At 43.6% G+C, this 13,543-nt stretch overlaps 1 protein-coding gene across 3 annotated transcripts in view; it reads left to right on the top strand.

The window, feature by feature from the left end:
* The first annotated feature begins 6,848 nt into the window (after nucleotides 1-6,848).
* The window catches only part of HEPH (hephaestin), a 47,583-nt gene continuing 40,888 nt past the window's right edge, over nucleotides 6,849-13,543 (top strand). For all 3 annotated transcript variants that reach the window (XM_083484995.1, XM_083484994.1, XM_083484993.1), the window contains exons 1-2: nucleotides 6,849-6,955; nucleotides 12,317-12,521. In XM_083484995.1, the coding sequence (XP_083341121.1) occupies nucleotides 12,352-12,521 (170 nt within the window). In that variant the 5' untranslated portion in view covers nucleotides 6,849-6,955; nucleotides 12,317-12,351. The remainder of the gene's footprint in view (nucleotides 6,956-12,316; nucleotides 12,522-13,543) is intronic.

Raw genomic sequence — 13,543 nt, 5'->3', positions numbered from 1 at the left:
ACCACCTGCCATCATGGCTGAATAGTCAGGCTCCAAATAAAATTAAGGTATGCTTTGATTGCTGTGAGAGAGCCAGTGTGGTGTAGTGGTTAAGAGCGGTAGTCGCGTAATCTGGGAAACCGGGTTCATGTCTCCGCTCCTCCACATGCAGCTGCTGGGTGACCTTGGGCCAGTCACACTTCTGTGAAGTCTCTCAGCCTCACTCATCTCACAGAGTGTTTGTTGTGGGGGAGGAAGGGAAAGGAGAATGTGAGCCGCTTTGAGACTCCTGAAGGGGAGTGAAAGGCGGGGTATCAAATCCAAACTCTTCTTCTTCTTCTTCTTTTTAAATGTTGTAAAACATTATTTACCAAGAAATGAAATAAACCAAAGATAGAAAACTTACAGAAATACAGTTACAGCAAGTTGAAAGCAGCATACGTTTGGGCATTATCTCTGAACTGCCAAGCCTCTTCAGGGCAGGGGGAGCATTCCTCCTGTTGCCCTGAAGAGGCTTCACAGGGCTATTCCAAAAGCAGAACAGCAAGTGGGATCGCTGCTTTCGCTGCGCAGCAATCCCTCTTGCTGTTCTGGCTTCTGGGATAGCTGTGCAGCCTTCATTCGCTCCATAAGACGCACTCACATTTCCCCTTACTTTTTAGGAGGGAAAAAGTGAGTCTTACAGAGTGAAAAATACGGTAACTTTTGGAAGACATCTGAAGGCAGCCCTGTATAGGGAAGCTTTTTAAGGTTTTAGGTTTTTCTATGTTTTAATATATGCCGGAAGCCGCCTAGAGTGGCTGGGGCAACCCAATCAGTATTATTATTATTTATTATTATTATTATTAATTGCATCTGTGGACCCAGGTGTATGAACTGAAAACTTACAAACTTAGAAAATACGTAGCTGCAATTTCATTGTACCGTGTTGCATGGCCATATTATAAGCAAAAGTACAGTACAGTGGTACCTCGGGTTACATACGCTTCAGGTTACATATGCTTCAGGTTACAGACTCCGCTAACCCAGAAATAGTGCTTCAGGTTAAGAACTTTGCTTCAGGATGAGAACAGAAATTGTGCTCCGGTGGCGTGGCAGCAGCAGGAGGCCCCATTAGCTAAAGTGGTGCTTCAGGTTAAGAACAGTTAACCTGTACAGACCTCCGGAACGAATTAAGTACTTAACCCAAGGTACCACTGTATCCTAGCTAAAAAAGCAAACATGCATTTTCTGCATTCTTTGCCATTCTCTAAGGCACACATGCAACTTGGCTATGCATCATGAAAGGGCTCAGTCTCCCTATGTAGGTATATATCACACCATTCAACTGTTTCTGATTCTCTCACTACATGGGCAAATTATAAGTGTTCAGTCAGCTAGTTTCCAATGCTGGCATTTACCTGCCCACTGCACCAAAGTTACAGCATATCTTGACCTATTAAAAAACTAAACAATGCAAAAAGTAGAATTTTACAGGCTAGGACCAGTTTACCCTCATTAGAGCAATTAAAAATATGCATTAGAAACATCATGAAAACATGCACTTTTCATATTACAGTAATAATATTTCAGACCAGTGGACCCAATGAAATTGGATTTGGCATGTTCACTACTGCACAATTCTCCAGTTTGCAAATTGCAGTGCAAATATGCCTAGTTTGCTTTGATCAAGTATTAGGGGAGCAGGACAATACAGACAGATACAACCAGGCAAGATGTGCCACACTGAGATTTATGCAAACTTCTGCAACTCAGATGATATGCCTTCATATGAACATACATGGGCACGCACACGTACGGAATGTATTCATGCATTCCAGAAAAGAAACGTGTACACATCAGGTTACACTCACATCAAGGACAACAAATTAACTATTAGAAAACTAGAAGAAATAAAACAAAACTACTACCATAATCCTAAATGCAAGGGAGTACGTTTTGGATACATAAATACACGTATGTGACCACGGCTGCGCAGATGCTATTGGCCAGAAATGGAAAGTAGATAAAGTCCCTAACAGAGAAGAATGGCAGATTAAGTTGGTAGATTATGTTGAAATGGCTAAAATGACTGGAAGAATCAGAAAAGAGGAAGACCAAAATTTTAATAAGGAATGGGGAAAATTTATAATTTATTTTAAAAACCATTGTAAACAGCTAAAATCGTTGATAGGATTCAGAGTGGATAAAAAAAAATCAATGTTTTTTTTAAAAAATAAAAATATCAGATTTTTTATTTAAATCAGATTTTTTTAAAATCAGATATTTTTTATTTAAATCAGATATTTTTTTAATTTAAATTGGATTTTTAAAATAAAATACTTTTGGAGGAAAAATCTTTCTAAATATAGTCTTTTATTTAAGTTTCATTATAGTCCAAAGGCTATTCATCAGGAAATAAAAATTTGTTTAAGTTTTTCATGTGTGCTAAAACTCAGTCTAAGTTTTTTTTAATAGTTTAACCACATCAACAAACATGGATACACATGCTAAAATGTTATTTAGTTAAATAAATTGTTTTAATTGTTATTAAGGAAATGATTATTTTTCTCCTTCCAATAAAGTACAGCAGAATAGTTGTCCAAATATAAAATTAACTTATTAAACTTCACAATAATTTCATAATTATTGTTCTATGTATTTCTAATATTATAATCATATCAGTAATTTTTTATATAACTGTAAAAACTACTTTGAAAATTTATTATTCCAAAAATGAAACCTTCAGCTGGTTGTAAATATTAAGATTATACCAGCAAAAATGAATCTTTCTGTAAAAAATAAATAAAAACGATTTAAATCAAGTCTTACTGACTAGTGATTTAAATCAAATCCACCCTGGTAGGACTGGAATAACACTTGTAGTTTAATGGTGAATTTTGGACACAATGTAGAGGTGAAAGATTTGGATTATCATAAAAGAAGCAGGAGGAAATGTTTAACAATAGGACCCAGAAAGTGGAGGAGAGAAGTCCAGGAGATTCTGTGGAAACTTGTTTTTATGTTGTGTATTGGATATGTGATTGTAAAATGTTAATATAAAAAACCAGTTAAATATTTCTTTTATTTTTTAAAAAGAGGAATAGCTTTTGGATAGACATGCACAAGGTCACAAATTCAGCCTCCAGCAGCCTCTGCCAGTAAACAACACAGAGCTTAGACGAGCCAAGGTTATCAGAACACAGAGGAGGCTGCCTATTACATCTCTGCATGAGTTCCTGCTATGGTGTTCCTAACTTCCCTACATGAAGCCTTCTGGTGCGTTGGGGAAGGAAGCAGGCAGCTCTGCCCTGGGTCTGCAAGGGGCATGGCTGAAGTAACCCCACCATTCTAGAACTTTAGACACTTGGTGAAGGGATGGCATCTTGAAAAAGCACTTGGATAACAAATTAAATTTCTTTGCCGAACTCTGTGCTTATTTCGTAGTTGTTTTTGGAATTGTTACATTTCTCTTTAGCTTTACATTAACATTTTGACTGTGGTTTAATTCTGTGCGTGTGTGTCTTGTCACCTGTTTTATATTGGTCAGCTAACAACCAATAATAAAAATGATTAGAATGAATACAACTTAAAAACAAGATTAAAATACAACATTAAAACATTAAAACAATTAAAATGCAGCCTCATCACAGGAGGACCCCTGGAAACAGAGAAACTCAGATATATAATAAGCTAGACACCAAATGGCTCCTTAAACCAATGTTACAGTCACCAAAAAGAAAAGTCACAAAAAGTTGCCATTTCTAGGTGATGCAGCTTGAAAATCATATTTTTCAATGCAGCTTTTTTGTTCCTGAAATTCATTCCGATTGTGCAGATAAAATATAAGGAATAGAATTCTACAGGATGTGTTGCTAGTGTGCATTCATGGCCCAAGGATCCCCAGGCACGTGCATCCAGATGGTGGAGATGTCAGGCTCCATCCTGGCACCTCGGCATCTTCACTTGGTTGCAAGTGGCCAATAGCCAGGCGCAAAATGCACCTGGCGGATTTAAAATGTCTCCTGGAAAAATGTAAGAACATAGGAAGAGCTTGATGGATCAAGCCAATGGTCCATCTAGTTCAGTATCCTGTTCGCAAAGTGGCCAGATTCCTATCTACGGAACCCGCAAGCGGGATTTTGAGAACAAGATCAACTCTCCCCTCCTGCGGCTTTTGGCAACTGGTATTCAGAAGCATAGCTGCCTCCTACCAGTTCCCTTGCAGCAGATAGCCCTCTTCTCCTTCGTGAGTTTTGCTTAATCATCTTTAAAAAAGCAGTTTAGGGCTGGGAACCATGATTGCCGCCTCCCGCGGGAAGCTGTTCCACAGTTTAACTCTGCGCTGTGTGAAGTTAAGACTTTCTTTTCTCCGCCTTCTCCCAACTCTTCGCTAGAGTTCTAGTGTTACGGGAGAAGGCAAAAAACCTTCCTCTTTCGCAGTGGTACCCAAACCTTTTTTTAACAAGCTTCCAAATTGCCCGCCCTCCTTTAAAAATCAAATTGCCTCCCTGTGCCGCGTGTGCCGTAAGTTGGGAACCATTCTAGCGCTACGCGAAGAGGCAAAAAACCTTCCTCTATCGAAGCGGTTCCCAAACTATTTTTGGCCAAGCCCCGCTTAGGCATCTCTAAAATCCCACGACATTTAATTCTTATCGTGCAAAAAGTGAAATCCTATTCACGTAGACGAAGCCTAAAATGCCATTAACTTGGTCTAAACAAGCTTCCAAATTGCCTCCCCCTTTAAAAATCAAATTGCCCCCTCCGTGCGGCGTGTGCCGTAAGTTGGGAACCGCGGCTCTACCCGCTTTCTCCATGCTGTGCATCATTTTATAAGCTGCTTTTAGTTGCTTTTAACACTGTAACATACTCCGGGACTTCGGGTTATAAGTATCATAATAATAATAATAATTTCTATCAGGTCGCATCTTACTCTCTTTGAAGGTGGGATAAATTTTTAATTTTTTAAATTAAAAATTCAACGAATTCGTCTGACGCAGAAGCGCCAGAATACAGTATTGGCCGCCTGTTGCTTCTGGACATTAAAGTCCGAGTTCGGAAGAAGCACTACAAGTCTATTACGGCGCGCTCCCGCGGAACCCTCCATCCCCAATCCACCCCGCCGCTCCTCACCGGGCTCCAAGTTATCATGCTGGCGTTCCGCGAATCCTCCATGATAGCCCACAGCTTTATCAGGAAGGGGGGCAGCTGCAGAATTCCGGGGGCTACGGGACCTGCAGTGATCCCCGCGGCAGCCGCGGCAGGAACAGCTGGCGCCTTCTGCATGGTACCGAGAGAGAGGCTGCTCTTCCCCGAGCGGCGTGCAAGCAGAGGGAATACCTTTGCCGGCAAGAGAAAGGAGTTCAACTTTGCATGAAGGGGGCGGGGCCTCGCGCTCGGCCGCCCACCGGCTGCCCCTGGAGGGGAGGCGACACAAACTCGCGCGCACGTGCAGGAAGAGCGGTCCGGCTATTCAGAAAAAGGCAGGTTTCGGAAGAAGGGGCGGCGCGTCAGCGTCAGCGGTGTGCCGCTTGCCGACGCTGGGGCCGCGAATGCGCTCTAAGCGAATCACTTAGCTTTCCTGACGTATACATGTCTGCAGTCCTTTCACTTTCTCTTTCCCTTTCACGTATTAATTTATTTCGAAGAATTTATACGCAAAAAAACCCCGACCTCGGTGCATTTTACAAAATAATAAAAAAAAGCAATTGGATTAACAACAAAAAATTAAAACTTTCAAACGTTAAAATAGCATATCTGAACAACCTGGACGTAGCCAAGAGGAGGAGCTGCCCTCCGCAAGTAAAACTACATACTTCTTTGACTGAGGTTCTGCTCCCCACAACATGAAGCCTGCCCCCCAACATAAATCCTGACAGCACCCATGCTAAACAATAAATACTTTTAGCAGGTGCCGAAAAGAGTATGCTGAAGGATATCAGCAGGCAGCAGGGAGTTCCAGAGTGCAGGCGACACCGCACAGAAAGATCAATTTCTCGTAAACGCAGAAGGGATTTTGAGTGGCGCCTGTAATAGCGCTAGTTCTGCGGATCGAAGCAGTCAAGTGAACACGCATGCTGTAAGGCAATTTTATATATTATTTAATTAATATAACCATGCTGAACATTTGTGTGGAGGTGAAAAATGTTTCCCCCCACCCACTCTCCAGGAAAGATAGTGGTTCGCTTCCAAATCCAAATTCAAGTCCACTTCATATATCCTGGCTCCAGAGATCCATAAAGGGTAACATAAAAAAATACTGAAACCAACCAAAAATGTTTATATGAAACCCTTTATTGTAGGTTCTTCACTGTATGCACGATGAAACCACTTTCTTTCCTTTTGCTCTTTGCTTGGAAGGCTGGGAGTTTTGTTTCAGTTTAGTTGTGGGTTTTTGTTGTTGTTTTTGTGGGGGGGGGGTTTGCTTTTTTAAAGCTGCTGTTTTGCTCAGACCATCCCTGCCCATTTTCTGCCATAGTTGGGCAAAGGGCTCTGCCAGCCACTGCCTGCTGTCGAACCAGATTAATTCATTTATTTTTTGCATTTATATATACCAGCTTTCCTCCAAGAACCAAAAGGTGGCATGCACATTCACACTTCAATGCCATAAAGCAACATCCAGTCATAATTGACCTGGGAGTAACAAGCTGCACAAGCAGCTTGCCCTTGCCATCTAAAGCCTGAAAATGAAACAAATGTAGGCGGCAATGCTAATGACACTGAATTGATCAACATAAGGCTGTTCCTTGCTCAGCAGCCAATCAGCTTGCAAAACATTTATTCTATTTAGTGCATTCCGAAAGCATTACATGTTCCAGATAGGCCAATGGCTTGGGTCCAGGGATCAGCTGGTTTTATGGCCTAGACTTTGCCCCCTCTTGGCGTCTGTAGCTATCATATGGCTTCTTTGGAGCTTCAGGAAGAAAATGTTCGGGGAACAGTTCTGAAACCCTTCCCATGGTCTCAGCTTCTAACCAGCTCTTCCTCCTGTATCAAAGTAAGGGATCTGTGAACTTATTTAATTGAATACTTAGCAAGGGGGAGGTTGCTTGGGCCGCAATCCTAGGCACACTTACTTGAGTGTAAATTCTGGTTGGGCTTACTTCTCAGGAAGCATGCAAATTGCACATGTACAAGTGGGTCACATCTCTCAATGGGACCTGAGGTATGATGTGGGGAGGGTAAGGAGGGGAATTATTTCTGAAGCTGGTAACTTCTAAGACGGTCTTCTTCGCCATCCTGGTCCACCTCCAGGTTTTTTAGGCTACTTAGGGTGGGAGCAATAGTTCTGGACACCTGGAATGCTCTAGATTAGGCAGAAATTGTGGCAAGGTTTCAATACTTCCTGAAGATTCACTTATTTAAACAAGATTTCCCTTGCTCATAACATTAATAACACTGCTCTGTTTTATTATTTCTTGAAATTTAATTTAATTTTTAGTGATGGATTCTCTGTTTTGCTGATGTATTTCTTTGTATTTTTTATTATAACTTTGTGTATGTGTATATGTTTGCCTATAATTTTCTTTTATGGGCTTTCTGTGTTTTAAGTAGACCACTTAGGGATTTTGTTTATCAAGCAGTATTTAAAGACTGGGAGCATCTTCTTCATAGTTTCCGGACGTCAAAAGTGTTTTGCAGTCTCTGCCACTGAAAAGAGACAAACAACAGAGCTATTATTAATAATGGCATGTCCTTCACCTTAAGCTCCTAGGATATGTTAGTGCTGCCATATGTCCTGACATTTTGAAGGAAGTGCCAGAAAACAGCTCAATGACTTTCGAGTGCCAATTGTCACTTTTTGAAATACAGTGGATACTCGGGCTGCGAATGTGATCCATGCGGGATGCACGTTCGCAACCCGCAGCGGTGCGTCTGCTCACGTGCGGGTTGCAATTCGGCACTTCTGCACATGCGCAAAGCGTGATTTAGCGCTACTGTGCATGCGCGACTGCTGAAACCTGGAAGTAACCCATTCCAGTACTTTTGGGTTTCGGTGGTCTGTAACCCGAAAAAGCACAACCTGAAGTGTCTAAAACCCGAGGTATGACTGTATGGCAACCCTAGTGTTGCTGCATTAAAACACAATATTAAAAACAACTTAAAACAACTTAAAGTCATAAAAACAAGTTGGGTTTTAAAACACACATGCATACAATAGTTAATAAGTTAATCAATCGTTAAAAACTTCCCTAAACAGGGTTTCCTTGAGGTGTCTTCTAAAATCAGATAGTTGTTCATTTCTTTGACATCTGATGAGAGAGGGTTCCACAGGGCGGGTGCCACTACTGAGAAGGCCCTCTGCCTGGTTCCCTGTAACATCACTTCTCGCAGTGAGGGAATCACCAGAAGGCTCCTGGAGCTGAACGATAGGGGTGGAGATGCTCCTTCAGGTATACTGGGCCGAGGCCATTTAGTGCTTTAAAGGGCACCAACACTTTGAATTGTGCTCAGAAACGCACTGTGAGCCAATGTAGGTCTTTCAGGACCGGTATTATATGGTCTCAGTGGCCACTCCCAGTCACCAGTCTCGCTGCCGCATTCTGGATTATTTGTAGTTTCCGGGTCACCTTTAAAGGTAGCCCCACATAGAGCACATTGCAGTAGTCCAAGTGGGAGATAACTAGAACATGCACCACTCTGGCAAGACAGTCCACGGGCAGGTAGGGTCTCATCCTGCGTTCCAGATGGAGCTGATAAACAGCTGCCCTGGATTGACCTCCATGGACAGCTGTGAGTCCAGAATGACTCCCAGGCTGTGCACCTGGTCCTTCAGGGGCACAGTTACCCCATTCAGGACCAGGGAGTCCTCCACACCTGCCCGTCCCCTGTCCCCCCAAAACAGAACTTCTGTCTTGTCAGGATTCAACCTCAATCTGTTAGCCACCATCCATCCTCCAACCACCTCCAGACACTCACACAGGACCTTCACCGCCTTCACTGGTTCCGATTTGAAAGTGAGGTAGAGTTGGGTGTCATCCGCATATTAATGAACAACCCAGCCCAACCCCAACCCCCGTTGATCTCTCCCAGTGGCTTCTTATAGATGTTGAAAAGCATGGGGGAGAGGACAGAACCCTGAGGCACCCACAAGTGAGAGCCCAGGGGTCTGAACACTCATCCCCCAACACCACTTTCTGGACACGGCCCAGGAGAAAGGAGCAGAACCACTGTATCCAGAACATGCACTCAGAAAACTGGGTCTTCCCAAAAGGATGCCTGGTGTAAGCTTCCTAAAAATCACTGCAACCCTCCCCATCCCTGTTGATGTGTATGCAGCATCTACTCTTGGGTTTTCTTCTTTTAATAGACTTGCAGCAGTTTCCTTTTAATTGAATATCTTTATTATTTACAAAAAATTACACTGGTCAAATACAAATAGAATAACACAATCTTTTCCTCTTTCAGCCATCTGGCCAGAGACCTAATGCTGACTCATGCTCATTTATACACTGACCCTTGTTGATCACATGCCCTTTATAAAGGCTCCTGTTGCTGGGTAGATTTTTCTGTTGCCTAGCAACCTGTTCAAGACCAATTCTCAAGTTCTTTCTAGAATATTCCAACATCCCTGCCCATATGACCTGGGTTGCTGTGCGTAAGAGAAACCTGGTGGACAAGCAGCAGCTAAGACAGGCCCATCTGCTTCATCCAACCAAGTCTCTGTTACACATGCCATGTCAAGTCCTCCATCCACGATCAAGTCATGGATGGCAGTGGTCTTATGAATCATCGACCTGGCATTGCACAGCAGCACCTTAAGATCATGTGGGTCTCCCTTAATGATTCCAGCATCCTTCCGGTCAAGACCAGACCTAGAGGCAGGGGTAGTCTTCAAACGACGACTAAACCTGCCTCCTCAGTAATGACATGGTCTGGTCTTAGCGTGACTCCTTCTCCTGCCCATGATCTCTGAAATCAGATGTCACAGTGCATCCCCCCGCCACGATGGAACCTGCCCCGGCCATTCTGTTGGCTGGGACCCACAGCCAGGCAGCCCTGACCCTCTCTCCTTCAAAACAAAGTACAAACTATACAATAAAACAGTAGAAACTATTTTTTTTTAAAGCATTTATGCTACAACTAAACTAGTCCCCAGTCCCAACTACCGTAGATTCCGGCGTATAAGACGACTTTTTAACCCCTGAAAATCCTCTTAAAAGTCGGGGGTCGTCTTATACGCCGGGTATGGGTTTGCTGGGCAGCGGCAGCGGGCTCTATGCCGGGAGGACGCCGCCCAGTGATGCTAAGCCGGCTTCGCTTGGCAGCTTCCTCCCAGCGCGGCGTGCCACCTGCCGCCCACTGATGCTGCGTATTAGGCAATTGGGCGTATAAGTTGACCCCTCAAATTGGCAATTTGGGGAGTCGTCTTATACGCCCTGTCGCCTAATATGCCGGAATCTACGGTAAATGTTTATCCCACCCACAACAGAGCAAACAAAACCCCAAAACATTTAAAACGCCACAGATTTAAAACTATTTAATAACATTGCAAAGCATTTTCGGTGGCAGCAATGTCCCAGTGGCCTCTCAGGAGCCTTTTAGCTGTTCTGGGTAAATGTGGGCCCCGTCCCCGAGGCCAGGTGGAAACGGGCCTTGCAGCAGGGAGCAGGTCTTCCTTCCAGCTCTCACGTCAGCTTCTAAATACCAGTTGCTGGAAGTCACCAGCGGGGAGAGTGCCCTTTGGGGCATCTGGCCTGTGGGAAGAGGATGCTGGACTAGATGGGCCACTGTCTTGATCCAGGTGGTCTCTTCTTAGATTCTTGTGGGCTTAGGTGCTTCTGTGTTTAATCAGAAGCCTTCTAAGCAAAGTGAGTAATGAAAACAGCAAGTTTCTTACTTACAAGGCTTCCAATGAAGTGGAGAGACAAATGACCTTGGAAACATCTGGCAGTTGTTATCTGACTCCAACTTGTTTGGGATCATTTCTGAGGAGGAAATATATTCTTATCACAGCAGAATGATTTGGCCTCCGATTTGTTCCTCCACCGTGGGGTTTGTTTATCTATTTGGAGCATTCGTACCCTGCTCTTCTTCCAAAATGGCTCCTGAAGTGGTTTGCCTACAGTCAAAACAAGACAATTCCCACCCGAGGGCTTACAGTCTAAAAGAGCAGCACATACAAGGGGAAAGGGACGGGGGGGGGGGGGAGAGAGAGAAAAACTGGACAATGATTACACATTAAAAATCATTTTCAAATCCATAGGGCCACTCAGGTCCTCCTCAGAGTGGAAGTCATTGGCCCATAGAGTCCAGCATCCTATTTTCACAATGGCCAAACATTTAGGATTCACGCACAGGGGCTACTGCACCTGGCTCAACAACTGAAGAAAGCTCAACAACTTTGGCTAAAAAGGTGGCTGGTACTCTCCTACATAAAAATAAATAACAGCAGGTTAACTTCAAATGTAGCTCTGGTCTTGTTGCCTGTATCAGTAACTAAAAATATGAAACCAGGCAAGTGATGATTGTTGGGGGTTTTTAACCTTCATGCTATAGGCATGCAAACAAATGTTTTCGTTTCATTCCATATAATTATTTTTGCCAACAACAACAACAAAATTGTTAGCAGGCTTTAGTCATGTTTGGAATGGGCTACTGCTTTGAATTGGGCACTGAGAGTCTATCCCAGACTTCCCTAACTTGGTACCCTTCAGACGTTTTGGCAGGCTGATAAGTCCATCCAAAGGCAGGCAGGGCCAGAGTTTGGCTGCTGCCCAGGTGAAGGCCCCAACTTTGAAGCATTTAGAGCCTATCTGGGATCAAAGGAACCAAAGGGCTGTGGGACACGTTGGTAATGGAACCTGGGAAGACAATACAGACTTTTTTTCCAGGTCCCCCATGAAGGGTGCTGGTGGTGGGTAGACTAGGAGACTGAAATCTGCATCCTAGTTGATACAATTAAATCAGCCCCTGCTCCACCATCAAAGAGAAAGAGTCCTTGAAGCTGTATGTCATCTTGACATTATCTGGCACTTAATTAAATGGACAGTAGTGGGGTGGATTACATGCCGAGAACATCACCTTCTCTTCATTCACCCACAAACACCATCTGTTGGAAAATAAAATCTGCAGATTTATATGGCCTTGTACCGTCTCCTGCCTTTCTTTCTTACAGAAAGACTGTCGCTTAGCAGCAGAAAACAGGAGTTGAGTGTGCAAGGTTCTAGGTTCAATGCCCCAATGTTTCCAGGTGGGCTGAGAAACAGGCCACGTCAGTAAGCCTGCAGAGGGCTGTCCGTCAGCAAGGCCAGTACCAAACTGCTTGAACCTATGGCCTGACTCAGTATAAGCCAGTGTCCTCTGTTCCTTCTTCACTCGTGCTAAGATTTTGTTTTTATTTCCTCCCTTTTTGAAGACCTTGACACCTGAACTGACCTTCCAAGAGCTGATATGTTGTCCTGTAAACAAACATGGCACACTGCATTCCACCTCCACCTCCTTGTTCATGTCTTGGCTGAAGGTGCCACCAGAGTCTACTACCTGGGCATCCGTGAAGTGGACTGGAACTATGCTCCCTTGGGGAAGAACACCATCACAGGACAAAGCATAGCAAATGATATGTGAGCTTCATTTCTTGGTTTACTAGGTCCTGGCTTAATAACTTAGTTAACTCTAGCCACTTCAGAGTTTCATATAAAAAAAATGGAGGATAATACATTCTTGATATGTATCTGGTCTTGGTTGGTTTAATGGTTAATGCCACATTACCCAAGAAACAGGAGAATTACCAAGCTTCAGTAGTGTAACATACAAAATACCAGGATGTGATTTAACCCATGACTCTTCAGATGCTGGATACAGTTTCCATCATCTCTGACCGTTGGCCATGCTGGCTGGGGCTGATGGGAGCTGGAGTCCAAGATGTCTGGAAGGTCCCAGGTTGAGAAAGGCTGGTCAAACCTATGCACCCAAATAACCTGAAGGTGATGGGGAATCAGTCATGTATTGCAGCAATAATGAGACATCTGTAAGTTCTGCTCTGGTGGTTTATTGGCAATGCTGCCCCTCTCTCTCTCTCTCTCTCTCTCTCTCTCACACACACACACACACACACACACACATGCACAAGCAGAAATTTCTGTGTGTAGCACTGACGCCACTGCCATGGCATTTAAGAGCTGAGGGGGACAATATCTTCTGTCGAATGTTTGCCAGCAGATTGAGTTTCCCTGCTTGAAAAGTGGGTGCTGAAACTCCAAATTCAAAACAGTAATAAATAATTGTATTTATTCAAAATCTGATTAAAACTATTCATTTTAATTATTTCAACAAAACTGAATAACTTGATCCAGTGATACCAGCTTTTCAAAGTCTGATAGACATTTATAGCTGCAACACCCCTTTGCCATCCCCATGCTCCTCAGGGAACCCCCATCCTGGTATTGCTCACTTTGGGAGCCACTGGTCTAGCCCAAAAATAACCTTCCTGAATCCATCTGTGAAAATATTAAAGGAGATTAACACACACACCCCAAAAGCAATGTAATTCTGGATTTTTTTCAGTTCCCTTTTTTATACCGTATTTTTCGCCCTATAGGGCGCACTGGCCCATAGGGCGCACCTCATTTTTTGGGGGGGGGGG

Source organism: Podarcis liolepis (genome assembly GCF_965112155.1).
Source record: "Podarcis liolepis genome assembly, chromosome: Z".
Classification (NCBI taxonomy): Eukaryota; Metazoa; Chordata; class Lepidosauria; order Squamata; family Lacertidae; genus Podarcis; species Podarcis liolepis.
This window is presented reverse-complemented; position numbering and strand designations above follow the sequence as displayed.